General features: G+C 46.8%; 1 protein-coding gene across 4 annotated transcripts; it reads right to left on the bottom strand.

The window, feature by feature from the left end:
• Nucleotides 1–4,377: 4,377 nt before the first annotated feature.
• On the bottom strand, nucleotides 4,378–21,099 carry PIDD1 (p53-induced death domain protein 1). 4 transcript variants are annotated; one of them, XM_085581610.1, is made up of 17 exons: nucleotides 20,665–20,696; nucleotides 19,538–19,632; nucleotides 18,451–18,821; nucleotides 16,296–16,709; nucleotides 15,545–15,748; nucleotides 14,637–14,691; nucleotides 14,255–14,456; nucleotides 13,479–13,607; nucleotides 12,992–13,171; nucleotides 12,264–12,411; nucleotides 11,142–11,277; nucleotides 10,757–10,907; nucleotides 9,293–9,416; nucleotides 8,832–8,950; nucleotides 8,298–8,405; nucleotides 7,150–7,352; nucleotides 4,378–6,398 (listed from the first exon to the last, which is right to left on the bottom strand). In XM_085581610.1, the coding sequence occupies exons 3-17, from the start codon at nucleotides 18,722–18,724 to the stop codon at nucleotides 6,161–6,163; spliced, it is 2,685 nt and encodes an 894-aa protein (XP_085437736.1). In that variant the 5' UTR covers nucleotides 18,725–18,821; nucleotides 19,538–19,632; nucleotides 20,665–20,696; the 3' UTR covers nucleotides 4,378–6,160. The 4 variants fall into 4 exon arrangements, with proteins under 4 accessions (XP_085437736.1, XP_085437737.1, XP_085437740.1 ...); XM_085581611.1 differs by lacking the exon at nucleotides 19,538–19,632 and having other exon boundaries at nucleotides 20,665–21,099; XM_085581614.1 differs by lacking the exons at nucleotides 19,538–19,632; nucleotides 20,665–20,696 and adding an exon at nucleotides 20,522–20,652.
• Nucleotides 21,100–23,050: the final 1,951 nt, after the last annotated feature.

Genomic DNA, 23,050 nt, shown 5'->3' with positions numbered 1-23,050 from the left:
CAGGGAGAGATGGATGACTCCAGAGGGGCTGCAGCCACCCTCTGCAAAAGTCCCACTCTCTGCTGGACATGCAGATTTGCTGTTTCTAAACCTTGTGATGCTAAACACCACCAGAAGACCAGTCTGGCCTGTGGCAGAAATCTGGCAGAGACAGCATGACTGGGACACATCTGGGGTTACTCAGATCACTGTGTGATCCTGTTCATATCCAAAGCTTTAAGTTCTTGCTGCTGCCTTGGAACTGTCCCACAGGTGAGCCTGCCATACCCTGGTACCTGTTTTGATCAGGAAAAATGTTTCCTGCATTAGGATGGAAAACTCAATTAATTTCTTAAGCTATTTGAGGGGTCTTTTAGAAATTCCAAGGTTTACCCTTGCTGCTTCAAGCAGAGGGCTGGCAGGGTTGTAGAAGCACAAAAACTTAGGACAGCTTGGCAGCTAAGAGATGACAAATATTATCTTGCTGTTTTCCCAAGTCACTCACTAAATGTCTGCAGACAGCATCCCTTAAGCTCTCATGTCCTGTTAGCTTAATCAAACCTGCCCAACCTCATGGAATCACACAATGGATAGGGTGATCACACAATGGGTTGGAAGGGACTTTAAAGATCCATCTCATCTGCCATGGGCAGAAGCACCTTCCAGCTGACTGCTCTGGGTTGTGCTCAGTCTCTCTTCTCTGGACTCTTGCAACCCAGCAGCTGATGACCATGCAGGGCCTGCCCCAAGATGTGGCCCCACCAGGTGACCCAGTGTCAGAATCTGTGGTATTTTAGATGATTCCGAGATTGTAGAAAGTCTCTGTCAGCCCCGCTGCCAAAGAAGAAGTCGTAAATCATCTGTGCTGTTTTCAAGGTTGTTTATTCTGTTTATCTCTAACATGTTCTGCTGCCCTCCACCAGGTCTGTCCTGCAGGGCAGCGTGCAGGGCTCTGCCCTCAGTGGGATGTTACAAACATTAAATACCAGAAACTACCTGTGCTGTATTTACAATAATGTGCCAATATATATCACCTACAATGAACAGTGTGTCCCCAGCCTAAACCAATAGAAAAATGCCAACACTACAGAGGAACATGGAGGGCATGAAGAAGAAGAAAAAGGACAAGACACACCCAATTTCCTCCATCTTGTCCCCTTTGGACCCCTTATCTAGAATCCTAAAATTTTACTTTTGCACCTGTGCCACACTTAATTATTACTTATATCAAACACTCAGAGCTTGTAATTCATCCTGTAAGATTGAAAACTCTTTTCCATGGGCAGAGATCACAGACAGTGTCTCTCGGGGCTCTGTACAGGGGGGTTCCTGACCCCCTGCCAGGGTCCCAGAACTTTCAGGGCAGCCAGAGGGATGCCCTGGACTCCCACAACCCAGCACATGGAACTTTGTGTACTCGGCCTGAGATGCAGTGAAAACAGGGCAGAGCAGATATTTTCAAGCTTGACATGTCCAGAGTAGAAATCTTGTCTCCCACTTTGAGCAGGGCTACCTGGTTTGCTTTGGGTCACCACTGGAATTCTCAGTCCAGGCATGAAGCTCAGCCACATGGCTTTGAGGAGAAGTTCAAGCAACAGCCACCTCCTCTGACCCTTGCAACTGTGATCTCCTCTTATCCATAGGGCTTCAGCAGAAACAAAACTTGCAGCCGTGCTGCTTTTCTAGAGAAAGCAAGCAGAGATGTCTGATCGGCTGCCTCTGCCTGCTTTGTTTCTCTACATGCTCTGTTGCTGCTGTCTGATACAACTCTTGCCTGAGAAAGGCAGCCCCAAACCTCTTGCTCTTCCACATGGGAATGCATTCAGCTTTCTGTATTTGTTTGTTTTTTAAAGGATTTGTTTCGCTACCGATTTAATCAATCACTTTCTGAACACAACATTTATGTTTTGGCCTCAAACTTTCCACAGCAAGGAGTCAGCATTGGAGCTACGCAGAGTGGGGGAAAAAAGTACCCACTGTTGCTAATTTGCAGGTGATACTGGACTATTTCTTTTGGTGCCACCTAGTTGAGAAACAGTGGATGGCAACCATGTATTCACAGTGGATCGCAACCATGTATTCAGAGTCTTCATCCTTTCCCAGGAGATGCAATACTTCGCTGTAAGAAAAGAGTTTAAAATGTTCTGTAGTACTCATCTCTGAGCATCCCTCCTGCCCCTTGCACATTTTCCTGTTCTACCAACTCCTGTCTGGAAAAGATAAGAACTGCACTGGTGTTCAGTGAGCAAACCAAGCAGAAGGATCTTAGCTCCAGCCCCCCCAAAAAAAACTTCTGGATGGGTTCAGTCTGCAGACCTAATGTGCAACAAGAAGAATAAAGGCATGGTCATATTGCCTACCTGGTTTCTGTATTTCCCAGTAACCAAATTCTTTCAAGGTACCTGGAAACTGGGACAAGGGTCAAACACTCCCTTGGGAGGAAAATAGTGAATTTAAGGACCATCAGATTTCATTTCCCTTTAAAAAAACCCAGCAGTATGACACTGTCAAGTATGGACATGGATGTGTACCAAGCAGAAGGAAATCTTACAGACTGGGTATCTAATGCTCTTTTAGTTTTGGCATCAAGCTTAGTAGGTTCATGTTGAACCATCAATTCCTCAGTGCAACACAGAGATCTCCTTCCCTTTTTCAGAGAAATCCTATGGATGTGCTGAGTTTTACAGCATTGCTGCCTGCCCACAGTAAACAGAGAAACTGAACACAGCCACTGTGGGCTCACTCTCAATTTCATATTTGAGTCAGGTCTTTTACTGGGAATTATACAGCATTTTACTGACAGGACTCTGTAAACAGTTTAATCCCCTGCAGAACATAATCAGGCTTTCCCTTGTATTTTTTACGGAATTAATAAACTGATTTGAGCTTTGCCTGGGCTTTCATTTCTCAGTTTTTTTTTTTTTTCTTTAATTAATATCTGTAGGAGTTGGAAGCATCTTACCTGGATCTGTCTCCCGGCAGCTAGAAGACTGGTTAGAAGAATCTTGAAGTGGCATGTGGGAAACATACAGGTAATTTTTCTGGAGATCTGCAGGTTTATGAAGTAGAAAAGGGTTTAATTATGACAGTTAAAGAGCTATAAATGTTACAGCCAAAAAAAGGAGAAAAAAATACTCTTCCTCCCAAACAATTTCTTCCTTTACTTTTAAAAATTTTTGTACATAGGCTTTTCCTGGTTAAAAAACTTATTTGGGAGAATTTTGGACATATCAGGATCATGCACAGTAAAACCCATACAGTCCTCCTAGGTCACTTGTAGGACACTACTCACTACTGGAGTAGTACACACACTACTCCAGTATGTGATGAATTAATGACAGAAGTCAGAAAGGAATGACATATTTTAATTCAAAAGATAAATGCCAGGTTAGTTATTTCTTTTGCTCTTTCAACCATCTACTGCAACTGTTATCAGCCATAGCAGTTACAGGTTTATGAAAGACTTACTGTGCCTCAAAGAGATTATTGATAAAGACAACACACCTCAAAAGAATGTTTTCCATTGACTCTCTTCCAGCTCAAATATTTGCTGCCAAGTCAGCTGAAGAAAGAAGAGTTGAACAGCTGCTCTGATTTCCTGCTGCACCTTGGTGTCCTCGGCTGGGTGCTTGCTTTGGTGTCACTCCAAGGAGAAAACCAGATGCATGCAAGGAGGCTATGGCTAAGCAGGAATGACTGGAGATAACAATCCTTGTCTGGGGTACAGTACTTACCTTTCCTTAAGCTGTCAGCTCAAATCCTGGAGAACTGTTCTACTGATGGAACTGTCTAAGGCTTGGTATCTGCTGCTGCCTGGCCTGGCTACAGCCCACTCTGAGAGAAACCTGAACACCTGGCACTCTTCTCCTTCCTCTCTCTTGGCACCAAGCTGTTTTCCAGAAGAACTGTACTCTGCTGATGCCTGGATGAGTCCTCCACAGAGTCCAGTCTACCTCTCCTTTATTCTAGCATTGCCTAACTCAGCTCTGGTCTGACTATCACAATTGGAAAGCTAAGTGCAGCCAAGCTTCATTCTGTTGTAGCTGTGGATGCTACCTTGTGCTTCCTGTATACTTCTCCTGCACCTTCATCAGAGGACAGGCCTATCCTACACACTGTCCCTTCTAGATTAGCCTTGTTGCTCTCTTGACCTGCTCCACCTGAGCCTCAGCTCATTCCCTGAAGGTTGTGTTTCCTGGTTTAGTCCCACTGCAGAAAAGCCACCCTCCAGGGACACCATAACCTCAGCTGCAGTCTGTCCTGTGCTTTGCAACCAGCAGTATCCAAACAGGAGCTCTTGTCCCATTTCTGTACAGCACAGCCAAGCTCACCTGTGTTCTCCTGCCAGCAGGTTTAAAGGAACCAGGCTCCATCTAACCCAAGGCATTTAAGACCATGTTGTGAAACAGTTAAGTGCTAATTTTATTCCCAGTGAGAGCAATATGCTCAAATGCATCTCTCCAAAACTGGAGGAAAGAACAAATACCTTGTTGGTATCCATGAAAGTTACAAACAATAACATATGACACAAAATACAAGAGAAAATGTACATTCAAAAGAGCACTGTTGACTTGAACCCAGCATGAGACTTGGGGCAGCACAACCTAAGAATCTGTGGAAGTCCCTAGACCCAAGGTGACAACTCAAATCTGCAAGTCCTTCTCCAGTGCTCTGGACTGGACAGTAAGCACTCTGTAGCCTGAGATGTTAGAACAGCCTTAAATGAGAGGAAAAGCTGAAAGATTTTATGCCTCTCTTTCAATAATATTGATGGCAGGTCTGAAGCAGCATCAAGGAAGTCACCGATGATTCTTCAGGAGGGGAAGAAAATGCCAAGATTTATCCAACCTGCAACTGCACATTGACTTTGGGAGCAACCTGGCATTTTTAAATACACTTTTGTTTTTTTGTTTTTTCAGACTAAGAACAGTCCTTTAAATAATGTTTAATGTTTTCAGCATAACTCTCTAGTTATGCTGAATTCAAACCTGTCTTGAAAGACTTGAATTTACTTAAATGACAGTAGTCTTTCCAAAACTTGCATGTAATTTTCTACTGTCATTAGTGGGTCTTTAACTGAGGGCCATTATGAGATGGGGAACAGGAAGAGAAGGGCACCTCAGTAATAAATCACTGAGCAGCTAAAAACCAGCAAATGCTTCCAGCCTTATACAAGATATTCAGGCTGAAAAACTGGGAAGTTAGCTTAGCATAGTTCATGCCAAATACACAACAGTGCCTTATATCACATCTGGTCAGACCAATTTTTAAAATGCAAATTCAAGTCATGCTTTTCACCAAACTTCAGGAGGGGTCACACCTTCACCACTACACAGTCACATTTCACTGGGAAGATGTGAGGACTACCCTTTGGAAACTGCAAGGGAAATTTTAATTTCACTTAAATCAGAGTCTCTCAGAAGAGGCCATGGATTTTTGCTTTTTTTTTATAATAAAATAAAATTGCAACTTTGTCAAGGACCAGCAGTACGTAGGCATCGTCTAAAAAGGTGCTTGCAGGTGCAGCAGGTTTCATGATAGCTTTTGGAGCAAAACCAAAACAAAAAGCGTCATTTTTCTAGAAATCATTTTCTTCTTTCTTCCCCACAAATACTTAGGTTTTGTTTGGACTTAAGGGAACTAGAAGATATTAGGAAAAAATAGAAAACATTTTCATGGGGACTACAGTTCACATTTTCGTGTGAGCAGAACACATCATTAACAGAAATGGCTGAACAGTCCCCACCAGATCACAGGCCTTCATAACATGAGTGCACCTCCACTCTCCTATCAAGCACTGGAGCACAAATGGTCCCAAATGCTCACACCCAGTGCTTCCAGTTTCAGGAATAAATTATAAATAAATACATGCAACATGGGTGTTAACTCATCAAACACTACTTAAACCACTACTCAGCTGACAGACACTTCAGTCTCTAAATTTCTCCATGTTTCTGAAAGCTAAAGTTCAAAGTCACAAAGTGAAAGTAGAAAAAAGGTTCATAAATGCACTCTAAACTTCCTGGGATTGGCAGAAGAGGCATGTGAGTACACACCCGAGAGAATCAATGCCCAGCTCCTCAAGAAGACGCTGGCCCTTGAGGAGGGAGCAGTCCCCAGGCACCATCACTCTGGCTACACAGAGGGGTTCCATTCAAACCCCATTTTTCTCTGCTAGGTGCTACATCATAGCTATTGCAGAGTCCTCAGTGCTGCTCTCCTGCTCCAGGCCCAGCCGGCGGATGGACTCGCTGTATTTCTGCCGGCCCAGCTCAATGATGGCTTCAACCTCATCCGCGATGTCCTGGCGGCCGCTCTCTTTCATGGCTGTAATCAGCTTCCTCACGCAGTCGGGATCCTCTGAGTTCTGCTGAGCCCACGAGAAAAGCATGTCCAGGATCTGCTTGTTGAGGTCCTCTCTGAAGAAAGGACGAAAGACACAAGTAACCAACACGATCTCCTGAGTAGCAAACCAAAGAGACCTTACCTAGGTCCCAGTCATGGCTAGAGCCTTAAAGAAGCCATCCAGACACACAAGCACTCAGTAGGCCTCCCTCTTTCCTACCCAGCATACAGGAGTTGCATGAATGCTTCTATATAAAATGAATGTTTCCTGCATGAATGTTTCTCTATAAAATATTTTCCTAATAGAAGTATCAAATTAAGGCATTCTGCTCTTGAATATAATTTCCTCAGAGGAACACCAGTTTGATCATAACAAGTCTAATTGTCTCCTACTGCTTTGGCTTTTTGGTCAGGCTGCATGTCCCGTGATGTACCACAAGCTCTTTTTGAATAACAATTATATTCACTATTAAAGCCATTGATAATTTTTCTTTGTAAGAGATGGAGGTTGGCCAGGAATCTGACCACAGAACAAAACAGGAATGCAACTCAGCTGAACTACAAAGCTCATCAGGTTTGCTATTTCCTGATTTTGTTTTTCAAACAAAAAAAATTATTTTATAATGGCAAGAGAACATAATCAGTTTCCCATTATAAAAGGTATTATTTTCAGAAGAACCATTAGTCAACCCATTTTTAATCCAGTGAAACAATTACAGTGGGAGAACTTTCAACCAGCCAAGCATTGATTAACACTATTACACTGTGGATAGATGGACAGACATATATAATGCATCACTGTTGATTACTGTGTCCTATTCTCACCTGTTATTGTATCCTATGCGCTCAATCTGCTGGTAGGTCAGGCCCAGGTTGAGGCCGATGCTCTGCCAGTCAGCTCCCACACGCCTAGCAATGCTCAGCAGGTTTGCCTGTGTCAGGTACCCAGTCTCAGCATTGCCCAGGTTCAAGGGAGGGAAGGAGAAGCCATACAGGGGACCAGGGTTCTCATCCCGGGGTTTCAGTTGCTGTGTCAGAAAGAAGAGAGAGAAAGAACATTCTTTCTTTTCGTAGAGGACAGTGTCAGGGCACTCAGCCTCCACAGTGACATCTCCTTCCTTCTACTGGGGAGAAAGGAAGTACTTGTGGCTGAAGGGTCAGGCTGTAAGAAGCAAGGAGGACTGACATTGGCAGTGACCAGCAATGCTCACTCAGGAAAATATCAAACTGTAATGCTCACAGTCATAGCTCACATCAGAAATTTCCTTTCCTGCATTTACAGAGCAGTTTAAAATAAACCACATCCCCGAAGCACATTTGCCTCAGCAGTAAGAGAGCACTTAGTCTAGGTTTGTAGTTGAGGTTGTGTGTGTCAGAAAGGGATGTGAGATCATCACATGTGATCGGAAGGGAAGTATTCAGCCTACCAAGGTATTTATTGTTTTAGGCTTCTCAAATGTCACTTAAATTCCGTGAGCAAAAGTTGCATTTCTCACTGTAACATACAGCCCAGCCTTTAACGCTCACAGCAGAATACCTACACTCAATGTCTATTTCAAATCCACCATAATTACCTCTTCCTATTCCTTTCTTCTTTCCTGATGCATGAGCTGTGTGACTAAGAAATTTATAAACAAAACAGACACTTCCCCTTAATTACAACAAGCTTCCTTGCGTACTACATTCTCATTTATTCAAAGGATCCACCCTCTCTGACTCTGACCGCCATCCAACAAGCCTGTGCTTGACAGGCAAGGTGAGCAGGAGAGCTGAGACCACTTCCAGCTCTTCATGTTCTCGTTTCAGAAGAGCTCGCTCACAGGGAGTGCAAAATCTCCACCATGACACGGCTGGGCAGCTATTTCTTGTGGTCATTCATTGCATGCCTTCTCATGGAGGAAACAAAATTAGCTGAGCAGAAATGCCATGCTCTTGCCCCATCTAGATTAATTTTTCTGTAGGAGACAACTCACAGGCAGTTTGATGGGCAGAGTTGCAAGCCAGAGGGAGTCTGGACCTTTTCTCCTCCTGCTGGCATCTTCAGGGATGCTCTCTGGAACTGCCCCTCGGTAGAAGGAGACCTTTGCAAAAAGAAAGCATGCAGTAAGGCTCTGATTCAAACACAGTGGCCCAGCCTATTGGCACCATGTCTTTTCCATTTGGGAAAGAATGAATTCAGCATTCTCATCTATCCTCAGCCCACAAATTATGTGTAACTGGGAGGAGCACTGAGGTTCTGCCATAAAGGCTGGGCTTTCTGCCAGCACCCCAAAAATTAAGGTCAGGAATGTAAGTCAGACAGTTAAGTGATAAGTGATCCTTCAAGATTACACTTCTTGATTATTCAGAGTTTAGTCAGTGAAATGTAAAGTCAGAGAAAGAGGGTAGGAAAAGAGTTATGTCCAGCACTCAGAGATTATTGTAGTTCATGCCATTACTTTTACATCGAGTATTGTAAAAGCAATGATGAAGGAAGAAACAAGAAGTCAGTGTAACTCGTTGTTCACCTGGCCTTTTACAGCTTGGCCTTTTCTGTCCACAGGGGAGGTCACATATATTTCCTTCATGTTCTTCAAGTGGGAGTAAAAAATAAATGAGAGACGTCCATCCACACAGTCAGGGCGATCTGTGCAGAGAAGGCAGAAAGCATTCAACTTGTGGAGAAAAGTGTGCAGAAGCAGATCATTCATAAAAATAAACCCGCCTGGCTATTGCCCTCTGCAGGTTTACAAGATTATGAGAAGAAATAAAAGTCTGCAAACAGCACTTTCATAAGGAAAAGCAGACAGAAAGGTTATGTGAATGTGACAAGTTCAATATCCAGGGGCTGGCTGCTGTGAGCAGTGGGTGAGCTGGAGACAGAGAGGAAAACCATGGAGGAGTACAACCCACAGCAGAAACACATCTAGGGCCAGAGCAGGATGAGAGGGAGGTTGGTAGGAGCAGAATGAGCCCAGTACTGCCATACCCATATCAATGCTGATGCCTCGCTCAAAAGCTGCAAAAAATTGCTCTCCCTCAAACATCTCCACCATGTCAGATGGCTCAGGTCCTCGATAGCGGTCCTGCAGCTTTTTCAGCACTGGGTCAACCTGACAAGGAAGACAGTGTTTGGTCAGAAGTACATCTGACCAACCCATGTTTCTATACCCATGATGTTCCTCTCACCTTTAACAGGGAAGACTATTTTACATGAAAAGGATGTAAACAAATGAACAAAAGCCCATAAAAATTTTCAGCACTGTCTCTATCTTTTAAACCGGTCTTTTCAACTTCAAAGAAAAGGAGGGATTTACTTGCTACCATATCCCACTCACTGTTCAAATAAATTTGCACTGCAAAAAGACACATGCTACAACAGCACACGGCTGAGGACACCAGAAAGCTCATTTTGGCTTTGTAGCCTGTGATCACAGTGGCAGTGCAAGAGTCATGTTAGATTCTTCGTTCTATTTGTAACAGTAAACCTCTCTCACTCCATGACCATTCCCAGCAGGATTACAGACAGACCCAAATAACCAATCCAAACAATCTCACTCCAAATGTCATTGATGCCTCATCTGGAGTCAGTTTTAGCCCAGAACCCAATATAAAAAATCCTTGCAGATGTTTGTGTTCACATGTCAGTTCAATACAGGAGCACAGGTGAAGAGAAGGAGCAACCAGAGTAGAGAATTATGCAGAGCTGGATATGCAGCCCAGTAGTGGCACTCTGATAAAATAACCCTTACTTCACCAAGCTGCACTGCCTGCCAGGGAACACATTCTCCACAGCTGCACACTCATACTCACACTAATCTGAGACTACACTGCTGAGGGCTGATATCCCCAGGAAGAGGCAGCAGAAGAGAATGAGTGAGCACTTCCCATCTCCTTCTTGACAAAGTTAGCCAGATAAGCTCATACTCATTGCATAAACTAACCTGATGTTGCATTAAAGCAGATTAAGGAGTGCTCATATATTCTGTTCAAGTGCTTGAACTGAGAACAGCAAGAACATAAGGAAAATTACCATTTCTAACCACTCCAGCTGAAAACAAAGCACTGCTGCTGCCCACACCACTAGCCCACGTCAGACAAATGACATGTAAACTTTGACTTAAATTTAAGGCAACATGTTTTACCTCATGTTTGCTGGATTATAATACCATATACATGGCCAGTAACTGTGGTTCAGCTGATTTTAGCAGCCCAGTCCTCAGGGTTTGCAGGGGAGGAAATCAATGCATGGCATTTACCACTGCTAGAATGAGTTTTTTTCTTCCCTCAGCTCCCTGTGAGTCAGTATCACAGCACCAACAGTGTGGTGACAGCATATCCCAGCCATGACTCTGGGGCAGTGAACAGGACTGTTTGGTGCACTGCTGCCTTTACATCCTACAAAGGGAAGTCTGGGAAGCTCAGGAGCAAGGCAGTGCAACCCAGATCAGACCTTGTGCTTGGGGACACACTGTAGCAGGACTTGCTCAGGATCCCTCTTCCTCTGCAGCGCTATGAAGTTCACCTGGTACAGACGCAGGCGCTCATAGACCTTCTTGGCAATGCCTCCAATGTAGGTCTTGGTGGTGTACCACAGCCAGTACCTGGAGACAAGGAATTAAAAAAAAAAAAACAGAGGGACCCTACCCAGAGAAAAGTGCAGTGCCACACCCACACAATTGGAAAGAAAGACAGGTAGAGACAAAGTGCTGTGCTGGGCCTGACTTGCAAAAGGAAAAGGGAACAGATAGAATTAATGTCTTGGCTCTGATCAGAGTGTTGGAAAAACAAGGCAGAGGAATATCCCATCTTTTCCTCAGGATTAATCCTGCACTTACCAGGAGAAGTGAGTGACTTCAAACACTGCATAAAGATGGGTGAATTCCAGCACCACCTCACTGGTGATGTCATTCCAGGTTTGGCCCTCCAGGTCACCATGGAGTATATGCAGCCTTGACCGATCCAAATTTAGCCCTAAAGAGACCAATGATCAAGAGATGCTATATGAGAAGAAACCTTTATTCATGGCTTTACAAATCGAGCCACAGGTTTGAGTGATTTACTTTTTAAAGCTATCAAATAAAGGTTCACAGCCTTCTCTTCAGCATCCAGGACTGAACTTTGGTCAAAGAAGAGCAGCAATAAAAGGACCAAGCTATCCCATTGCTTTTGGGATGTTCTGACAAAACAGGCAGAGTTAAAATTATAGTGTGCTCATTCCCACCAACAGATTCATTAGACAATTCGCATCACTAAAATCTAGGGTTATTAATTAAGTACTATTTCTTTCTCATGTATATCTCATAGACTTTTCAACCTTGATGCACTTCAGGCGTACAAATACCAGGTGATGTACTAATGAAGGCCATGTATTTCTTCACAAGAAAACCAGGAGGGGTCAAAGAACATAGGAGTAAGGAGACTAAGGGTACTCAGCAAACAGAAGAATCCAAGGCATGACTGAGGCTGTTTTTAGCAGTTTTCAGAGTGGTATATGGCTCAGCATACAATCATACATGCAATCATACATTTTTAAATGCAATGGCTCAGCACCTGCTTCATATGCAAGGAAAATACCACATTCATTTCTTGCTTCAAGCTAGTCCCAATCATGAATCAAAGCCCTTTTAAAATGCATCTCCTCAGTGGGCAGGAGTGCCTCTCAATCCACCATAGTAAAACCAGCAGTTAAAATACACATGTGGTTTGGCAGAGAAATCCTTTTGACAAGAGCATTCTCCCAGCTTGTCTGTGAACCCCAGCCCTGATCTGATGGACCTGAACTACCTTCAGCTCCCACCGCTCTGCACCACAACACAGTCAGCGGACACACCTTGCTGTTCCTGCAGGAAAAGCAGCAAGCTTTATTAACAACAGGAGAGGCAAATAAAATTATCTCTTCCCTTTTGTGGTTTTCCAAATATGGTATTTCCCTTTGTCAATTTTGGGAATAAGCTGACCTGTGACCCCGGGTGGAAGAGGCAGCTGAATTCTCACTGGCTTGAGAAAATCCACTGTGGAGTCCTGTGAGAGGTAGAGCAGGGGACTGGCTCTACACCCTGCATTGGCTGTGATTTCCTGTATCTCTTCTGCAGAGACTGGCAGCACCTGGATGTGGCAGACAGCACTGTGAGCAGAGCAGTCAGGCACTAAATTCCCACACTGCTCACCCAGTTCCTCCAGTACCCAGCAGGTAAATGCTGCTTTTGCTGCAGGGCCCAGCAAGATTTATTTGCTGAGAAATAAAGCACAGTGAATCTTAGCCGAAGACTGGCAACCTGTTGGGCTGGGATGAACTTAAAGTGTTACAAGATCTTCTAGCAGTTCTACAGAACAAATAATTTTAGTGGGGTGATTTTAGAATTAGATCCATGTTAGATTCCTCCACCACCCCGAATTCTCACTGAGCTGTTTTCCTAGGGTTAGTTTTGCAAGGGAAAAAGAGGCAAAATATTTTTGTGTTCCCTTCACAGCAGCTACCCGCTGGTCTGCTGGAGATCCCTTTACCACACAGGGCAGCATAGAGCAAGGCCCATGTTGTAGGGAAGAGAGAAGGTGATCTGAGATGGGTCAGCCCATGAAGCAACCATATCTAGACATGAATTACGCTAGGGCAGACATCTCTGCTTGGTTCTGCACTGAACACGAGAAAACAGCTGCACCAGAGCTCACCAAAAAGCATGCATACCTGCAGCTTGACACTACGAGGCTCTTTGGTGACTCCAGGAGGAAAGATCACTTTGATGTTTGGATCCACGCTGGAAAAGAGCAATGTCCCCTCTGCTGGCACTTTGCATTCATTTTGCACAAGTCGAGACACAACAAGGAACCAAGAGAAGTGAAGGACACAACAGTGGGCCACACACTTCTGTGACAGAGGACAAAGAAGAACACATATAGGCATATAACTTAATACAATAAAGGCAGGAAAATGAGTACCAGCCAAGCAGAAGAAAGTCCTAGATCAGAGATGAAGCATGGCAGGATGCAACTCATCAACTTCAGGAGACACATCTCCATTAAGGAGGAAACCTGGAGCTGAAATCCACTACATTTTATTGCAGCTGGTCAAAACACAGCTCATGAGATGTTTCAAATAGGTTCACTCTTGGCTGGGCGCAACCAAAGAGGAGAACAGGAGCAAAGTGTGTCACTGGTAATTTCAATCTGCTCACCTTTGATTTTCTCTTCTGCTTCACTCTTGTTTTCAGGTCATTCCAGCTCTGCCCACTGAAGGTCCGAACTACAACCTCATTCTGGTGAGGGGTTTGAGGTGAGATATATGGCATCCAGATCTGCACCTCCTGGCAAAAAAGCATTCCTGTGAGACACAGAAAGGATAAAACCAAGGCCAGTTCTGCACTGTGGCTTCCCATGCAGATGAGGGAGGGCAGAGCATGGCCTGTATGCAGGGGATCAAAGAACCTGCTCTGCCCTGCAGTCTCTGGGGAGGAGACAGGAAATGTCAGGTCTGCTATGGACTGTGATGGCAGGAAAGGTTCGGCAGCTTCTGAGCAGAAAGGGCAAAGCAACTTTTGCAGTGAGCTGCTGTCAGCCATGATGGGGCTGGTAGGTGGTGTGACTACTCCCCAGCTTCAATGTAAACCATACGATCAGACTCTTAGAGAAGGATGCAAACCATTCTCTTTTCAGGCTAAGGCCAGATGCTAGACTTATCCTCTGGTACAGCAGGAGGGATGTGAGTGAAAAAGGTTATAGCTCAGCTCAATCAGGAGCAGTGGGGAAGGCAAAGATGCCAGATCAGCACAGTATCAGAGGCTGTGTCCGTTCTCTCTGCAGCAGGGCTTCTTTGAGAGGCAGTCCTGCAGCTACTTAAAAGCACCATGGATGGGGGTAACTGTCTCATAGGTCCCAAAAGGCGCTCTCAGAAGACTCTACTGAGCTACTGCAAAGGCAAATTCATCAGCAGGTGACCTGGGTGTACCCTCACCTGCTGGAATTGGACCCCATGAGGCTGCAGCTCCAGGACTCTACTGAGCAGGACATCATGGTGTCTCAGCTTTACCCACTGTGGATCCGGCGTGAGGGATCGGAAGTGGATCCGCACAGGATCAGAGGCAGCCCCCGGCGGAAAGTAGAAATGGATGCCACAGGCCAGGACCACTCTGCAGCCTTCAGAGGTGACAGTAAAGCTTCCAGAAGACATGCATGAATTTATGACATTGTGCAGTGACTTCTGCTCTCCAAAAATCAATAGAAGAATCTCATACTTGTGTTTCACCAGCCTACTGAGGCTATAGGCTCCTATACATTCCTGCAATACCCACCATGCACCTTGTCTGTAATATAAATTCTTAATAGCAGAGGCTTACCTGCCCTCTCCTGATGCAAGGAAGAGTCTTTTTAGCCTTCTGGTACTGGATTTATCTGTGGCAATAAGAAGATTTGGGTAGGAGAAGGAGACAGAGGTTACTTAAACCAAGGTAGACAAAGAAAGGTTGAACAGTTTTGGCTTAATCCTAATCTGACATAAGTCGCTAATGGAACCATGGTCACACTGCAGTGGGCCCCAGAACACACAGCAGCAAGAGGATGGCATGTGGCTTCGAGGTTCCAGGACATACTGAAAATGCTCACTCTCCCCCAGGGAAACTCAGAAGCAGAGGGAATTCAAAAATATTTCAGTTTTCCTCTGCAGCTCCCAGGGCCATGTTTGATTGCCTGGGGCAATCCTGGGAATCAGTGCCTGCTCTTGTGAACAGGAGCACCATTGGGAGACCCTGCTCAGAATACTGCTCATTTCATCACCTTCCTCTTGGATAAGGAGCTGTTCTTCTGCAGCCTGTGAACCTCAGGAAAGCAGGAGGCAACTGCACAGAATGACCTCTTGCTGTTCTCTGAGGTTCTAGCATAAGCCACCACAGCCTTAGGGCCAAGCAGCAAGTCCAAGAACTGGTGCTCACCTCTGCTAAGAAGGCTGGACCCCTTTAGGGACCTCTCCTGATATGTTTCCTGTGAGTCCCATTTTTACTTCCACTGTGAAACCCTACCAAGAAAGCCCAATTCCAGGGACTCCTGAGCCCTTCAGACTTGTATAGGCCTCATAAAGACATAACTAATACTGTCTGTATCCTTACAACTTAATAATTATTCCAGAGAAATAACTGCTGAACTGATTCCCCCCTGCTTGTCTTCTCTAATCCAAACCCATCTACACCCTGCTGGGCTGAGTGAGGGAACAGCTGGGCAGAACACACAGCAGCAGAAGCCTTGCAATTACCAGCCTGCGGGGATGGCTCCGTTTCTCCCAAGGGATTGCCTCGGACGTGCACAAACGGCAGGGCCTGGATCTCAGCAGGGATGGCACGGAGGGAGTTGTTCTGCAGATCAAGTCTGGACAAGTTGGGCAGGCTGGCAAGAGAGGCAGGGACTGTCACCAGGAGATTGCTGTGGAGATGCAGCCGACGCAGAGACTTCAAATTGGCTGCAGGTTGGAACAAGAAATGACCCCCCATCCGTGCTGTTAATTGCATTGCATATCAGCTCCAACCCTCTCTCCTCAGCCCATGTCAACACACACATAATGAGAAAAGCACAAAAGCTTAACAGCAGCAAAATCAGCCTCAGTCACAAAGTAATACAGGACCCAGGATGCTGGCCAGCAGAAGTCAGGGCCCAGTTCTGTGGACTGGTCCACACTGGACAGTGTGATTTCAAGCCCAGATTCTCATCCCACCAACCTCAGCTCTTCTGCTACCCAAAACCAGCCAGGCCAGATCCTCAGTCATTGTAAATTGTATTGAAATTTCAGCAGTGTTTATGATTCACAGAAACAGGAAGTGTGATCCAGAGTTGTTAATGCTCAAAGGCACTGACTGAACCAAGCAGTATCCTTCTGCATACCCCTTCCATTTGGCTCCAACATAAAATAGTTTAGGCTAACAGCTCTGGGGTAGAGACCAAGAGTCTCAGAGGTTGTACCAAAAGCTTGGCAAAGCCCACGTCCTTCTCTTCCCCAATAAAATACATACCTAGGGATTCTGGGATGCTTAATAAGCGATTCCCAGAGAGATCCAGCTCTGTACAGTTGTGCAGATTCCCAACTTCTTCAGGGAGCAGTTCCAAAGCATTTTCTGAGAGATCCAGATCCTGCAGCAATGACAGCTCCCCAATGCTCTGAGGTAAGTCTTTCAGCTGATTTTTCATTGCAGAGAAGAAAGTCAGTTTACTCAGAGAGCCAAAGTCCTCAGGAAGTGTCATCAGGCTGTTGTGGCTCACCAGGAGCACACGGAGGCTGGGGAGGTGGAGAATGCAGCTCGGCAAGGTGGAGAGTCTATTGAAGCTGAGATCCAGGTGGGTAAGACACCTGAGGTCCCCAAAGTCAGGTGGCAAGCTTGTCAGGGAGCCATGTTGATAGGAACCAAACTCATCCCTAGCAAGGCCACCTGGGTGGAGGGAAATGGAAGAGGTCAGTATGCTACCAGGAGAGCTCACCAGCCTCATGTGAGACTCAGCACAGAGATTCACAAGATTGGGAGTTACTGATAACAATGAGCAGCACTAATCACAAAGTGCTCAGAGAAGTGAGTTTTCTGCTCCGTGCCTGTTTCCTGATCAGCGAAAGGAGTGTAACAGTGAAGAGCTGTTATGAAACCAGGAGATACCACAGTGAACCAGTACAGCTCTGTTCAACACATCTGGAGTGAAAGCTCAGAACGAGCCACGCCACCCCACACATTTACCACACTTCAGCAGGATGGCCCATATACCTCCAAGCCTCCCACTCTCCTTCCTCACTTCTTCCTCACTACCAGTGGCCAACGCACAAGACTTTCTGGATCAAGGAAATAGTCCTTGCCCTCAATGATTTATCCATGCTGTTCAGAAGCAAACAGCCCTGAGGACTGGTATCTGCCCTTGCAAGACTGGGGGGCACGTCTGAGGAAAGAGCAGGGAAAATGCAGGAGGAAAAAGCAAGTAATTCAGTATTTTCTAGGCAGACAGGAGGAAAGCAGTGAAAATGTGTGTGGGGGAAGTAGGTAATTCAGTATTTTGTAGGCAGACACAGAGAGCAAAGAATGAAAGTTCCGTATCCCAGCTTGTGACACTCAAATTAGAGAAGGGCTGCAGCCCTGGAAAATAACTTGAGCAAACAAAAGGAAACTTCCAAATGTTCCACTTATTCATTGTTTCATACTCCTTCTCTACTGTTTTCTATTTATATCCATATACAGCAGAGGGCACCAAACATTTTTTTATGCTGCATAATGGTACAAAATGAGAACAAGCAAATAGGCACATTGCACTTTGTACATAAGAGCTTACTGAACTAGGCACATTGCACTTTGTACATAAGATCTTACTGAACTACTTTATTGCACTTCAGAATGCTCAGGGTGTGTGTACATCTCACAAAACAAGACTGATAAAGGTTACTGCTGTTATTGCCACCTTACTAAAGGGGGAAAACACAAATCAAATTATTCACATGAAAATTTATGACAGATATAGAAGCAAACCTTAGACTTTTCAGTTTTCAGCTGGAACCCTGAATTCTGCCCCAAAACTCCCCTTTTTTTTCTCATTTATTTTTAAAATTCTACCTCCCAAAGAGCAAATTATTCAGTCTGACACAGAAACAATGCTTGTTGTATTGAGATCCTACCACAATAAATTGATGAGACAGTCCAAGAATGATCTAATATTTATAGCTCTAACAGTTATCACACTTTTCTAAATTACATGCACACCCTGTGTCCTACTTTACATAAAATGTCAAACAGCATTTTCTGGTCTGTCTTGAACTTTGCTAAACTTACACTAAGCAAGACTAAATAGGGGCTGAACATTCACCAAAAGATTCAACACCTTTCAATCCCTCTTCTTGCATAACTGCAAAAATGCTCTTCTTCTAGAGAATGGCTATAGAAAATGCTGCAGCATCAACTGAACGAGACTCCAAAAACCCAGTCCCCAGGCAGCTGTAAAAACAAAGGGAGGAAATAAGAGTCCAGAAGCTGTATCATGTTGAAATCTGCATTCAGCTCTGAGCAAGGCTGAGCCAAAGCTGAGGTAAGGGGCACTGGAACAAAACACTTCCAAGGACAGTTTGTCCTGCAGATATGGAGAGAAGGATAAAAAATATGAGCCTAGAAAAGCTGGATGGCAACGGACCTCAGAATTTACCTTTAAGCACCAGGGATTTCAGGTGCTTCAGATGAGGAAGGCTGCCCAGTGTGGTGTCAAGGAGGCAATCGTTGCTGCTGAGCCGGAGGAACTCAACCTGGACCACCTCTCCCTGTTGCTCCTTGAATAGCTGGAGGAAACGGCGGCAGCCGTCAGGATAGACATCCAGGTTCAGTCTGTTGTCAGCAAGGCAGGAGCCAGCGAGGGCAGGAGCCCCCACAGTCCCCTCCTCACACTCATCCCTGAGCCCCAGCAGCTCTGCCATCTTCTGCATCTCATCCACAGGGTCTAGACATGCTCTGACTTGCCAGGCAGGCAGGCACTGGCAGCACCACAAGTCAGCTGGGACAAGGAGAGGAGCAAAGATGGCTCTGAAAAAGAACACAGGTGCACAATGAAGCCTCCTGCCCCAGTCCAGAGTGGCTGGAAACAGTTCATAATCACAGCAAGATGGTAGGAAAGATTACATGCATGCTACTGAAAGCTTTGGAGCAAAGAGCACAGAAATGCAACATGACAGATGTCACAGGGGCTTCTCCTCCTAGAGAAAAACCTCTGAATTTTTCCAGCCAACATCTCAGCAGGAAATGGAGCAATTATGCACCATCAGAATAAAGACCAATATTAACTTTAAAAGACACAAATGTAAATGCCTACGCCTAATGTAGATTTCAAGATGCCTTAGTAGGAAGCTTTACAAGTAGAGAAGAAAACTGGGGCAGGGAGAGCTGAGCCAGAAGCAGAGCCCAGAGGTGACAGACTGTGACAGGTCCCCATCAAACCCGGTTGTGAAACCCAGTGTCAATGGGATAAAAGCAAATGGACAAAGGGCAGCAGAGAAAATGTGATAGGGGCAGCAAGAGGGTTAGAAAAGGCATGTTGGTGGTGCAGGAGTAACACCTCCTGAGCTGGGCAATTAAACTAGCTCACAGTGTGAATATCAGGAGCTCTTTGTTAACCCTGCCATGGATCAAACTGGTAAACAGAAGTTTCTTTTGAGTAATGCAGAATTAGAACAAACTTGGCTTTAAAGTCCAAGGCCAGCAGAAAGAAGATAATGCCCCAGCAACACCCTGAGGAGCAGCACCTTTACTGTTAGCCTGTGGGACATGGCAGCACTGATGTTCCCAAGACACAGTCTGGGGGAGGCGTCATCCCCTGAAGCAGCAGAAATGCCTCACTCTGAAAGGACAGAAATGTAAAGGCAAGAAGAAGAGGAAGCAGAGCCCAGAGGCAGCTCACAAATTGTACTGGGTCCTCGTTGAACCTGGTTTGAGAAACTGAGTGCCAATGGGATAAAAGTGAAACTACTGCTTTAGTATAAAGGTGAGCACTTCTTACAAAGACATTGTGCACAACATGTACATATCCCCCTTACAGACACATGTAAGAATAAAGTCCATCAGCTATAGCTTTGTAAAACTGTCAGTGGTGAAGGAACCAGAGGGCATCTCCAGAAGCCACAGAGGCGGCCTCAGGGGCAACAGACATGGGTAGACATGGTGCTGCAGACACTCTGAAACACACATCTTCACATGGACACACAGCCCTGCACGTGGACACACACCCCGCACATGGACACACAGCCTCGCACACGGACACGCACCCCGCACACGGACACACAGCCCGCACATACACACACAGCCCGCATACGGACACACACCCCACACACGGACACACAGCCCACACATACACACACAGCCCGCATACGGACACACACCCCACACACGGACACACAGCCCACACATACACACACAGCCCGCATACGGACACACACACCCCGCACACAGACACACACACCCCGCACATAGACACACACACACACCCCGCACACGGACATGCACCCCGCACACGGACACGCACCCTGCACATGGACACACACAGCCCCGCGCATGGACACACACACCCCGAACACAGACACACACTCTGCACACGGACACACACACCCCGCATATAGACACACACAGCCCCGCACACGGACACACACAGCCCCGCACACGGACACGCACCCCGCACATGGACACGCACAGCCCCCCGCATGGACACACACACCCCGCACACGGACACACACCCCGCACACGGACACGCACAGCCGGGCCGGGCTGTCCGCAGCACGCTGTGCCCCTGGCCCGTCACCCCACGCCGCTGCCCAGGTCCCGGCAGCAGCCGCAGGCGCGCCCCGTGCCCGGCCGAGCACGGCCCCGCCGCTCTCACCCCTCCGCAGCGGCCCCGGCCCTCGGCAGCCGGGGCTGGGCTGCGCAGGGCTCTGCCCGCCACTTCCTGAAAAGTTCTTGGGAGCCGCGCCGCGATCCGGGGCGGGACGGCGCGGGGGAGGCGCTGGAGGCAGCGGGACATCGGCCGGCTGCTATGGGGAGCCGTGCCCTTCCTGCTGCCACAGCAAGGGCACGAAAGGAGATTTCCCGACACGGCCACGGTCCCGGCACCGCAGCCCGTCCCGTCTGGCTCCCCTAGGCTCCAAGGGAGAGGGAGGCACGGGCACCGCCGGGGGTTGTGCTCATTCCAGGGAGAGAAATGGAGCAGGGGCTGCGACCCTAAGAGTGCGCAGGGCTGGGGCTGCCCTGAAAGGAAGTTTGTAGCCAGGTGGGGTTCAGCCTCTTCTCCCAAAAAACAAGCGACAGGACAGGAGGACATGCTCTCCAGCTGATGTCCAGGTTCAGGTTGGACATCAGGAAGAATTTCTTCATAGAAAGGGTGCTCAGGCATTAGAACGACATGCCCGGGGAACTGATCTAGTCACCATCTCTGGAAGCGTTTAAGGAAGGACTGGATGTGGCACTCAGTGCCATGGTCTAGTTGACAAGGTGGTGTTTGGTCACAGGTTGGACTTGAAGGTCTCAGAAGACCTTCCCAACTGAATTCATTCTGGGACTCTGGATGCAAGCTGCACGTGGCTGAGGGAAATTCCTCTTCCTACACATAGTAGACAGTAACCACTGACTACTCCAGGCTCTGGCTGAGTTGTAGCACTCTGAGCCTGGTTGTTTTCTGAGAGCACCTGAACTAGCACAGAAGCCCCAACACTGAGGATCTCTGGGGCACCTCCAGGGCAGCAAGGCAGGGACAGCCACAGCCCACACACAGCTCTGCTGCTGAACCAGCACTCCTGGTTTGTTTGGGTCCAATGGCTTTCAGCGCAGTGTTAACTTTTTACTTCTATTCATTTCCTCAGTGCGGGAAATCAAGTGAACAAGCACAGGTGGTGACTCCCATAATCCTATGGCGAGACCTTGCCATGGATTACCACCTCCCAGCCTCCCAGCACAGGACAGCAGCCCTGTCCCTCCTGCACAGAGCCCTGCTGTCCCACAAGCGGGTTCTGTCACCCAGTGTGCAAGAAGTGTGGAGCTGAGGTATTTCACAGAACCACAAAGCCACTCAGATTGGAAAAGACCTCCAAGGTCATTCAGTCCAACCCATGACAACTAGACCATGGCACTGAGTACCACGTCCAGTCTTTCCTTAAACACCTCTAGGGAAGATGACTCCACCATTGCCCTGGGCAGTCTATTCCAATGTCTAATCACCCTTTGTGTGAAGACATTCTTCTGAATATATAAGCTGAACCTTTCCTGACACAGTTTGAGGTTATATCCTCTTTTCCTGTTGCTAATTGCCTGGGAGAAGAGGTTAAACCCTGCCTTTCTACAACCTCCTTTCAGGTGGCTGTACAAAGTGCTAAGGTCACCCCTGAGCCCACTTTTTCCAGGCTAAACACCCCCAACTCCCTCAGCTGCTCCTCACAAGACTTGTGCTCCAGACCCTTTGCCAGCTCCATTGCCCTTCTCCAGACACATTCCAGCACCTCAATGTCTGTATTGAAGTGAGGGGCTCAGAACTGGACACAGGGCTCGAGGTGTGGCCTCACTTGTGCCAAGTACAGAGGGATGCTCACTTCCCTAATCCTGCCGGCCACTCCAAGATCATTAAGTTCCACCACTGACCAACTAGACCAAAGCTAACTAGTACATCCAGCTGTTCCCAGAACACCTCTGGGACAATGGCTCCACCGCCTCCCTGGGGAGTTTTTTCCAATGCCTGACCACCCTTTCCATGAAGAAATGCAGAGCCAGGCACTGACTTTCTGGATTCATCACCCACTGCCCATCTCTGCACTGATACAAAATAAGCAAATATGAAGACTGTGTGTGAATGTGCCTGATGTGCACATGGAGGCAGAACCCAACTGATGGGACAAACAGAGGGGATTGTGCTGATCCTGCCAGGCCAGGCCAGGATTCCAGAATTGGAGGACAGTATTAAGCTGTGCCAGGGGAGGTTTAGGTTGAACATCAGCAGTAATTTCTCCACAGAAAGAGTGGTCAGGCATTGGAACAGGCTGCCCGGGACTGGTGGTGCTGGAGGTGTCTAAGGAAAAATTGAATGTGGCACTCAGTGCCATGTTCTAGCTGACAGAGTGGTATTCGGTAAGAGGTTGGCCTGGATGGTCGCAGCGGTGTTTTCCAGTCTCATTCACTCTGTGACTCCGTGATTTTGGGGAACCACACCCATCCCAGCACACACAACAAGGCCGCGCAGCAGCACACAGCGGGCACCCCACGCTCTGCGCATGCGCCGCCGG

The sequence above is a fragment of the Lonchura striata genome, chromosome 5 (genome assembly GCF_050655825.1).
Source record: "Lonchura striata isolate lonStrDom1 chromosome 5, ASM5065582v1, whole genome shotgun sequence".
In the NCBI taxonomy this organism is placed as follows: Eukaryota; Metazoa; Chordata; class Aves; order Passeriformes; family Estrildidae; genus Lonchura; species Lonchura striata.
The sequence above is the reverse complement of the archived record's forward strand: the minus strand, read 5'-3'. Positions and strand labels throughout refer to the sequence as shown.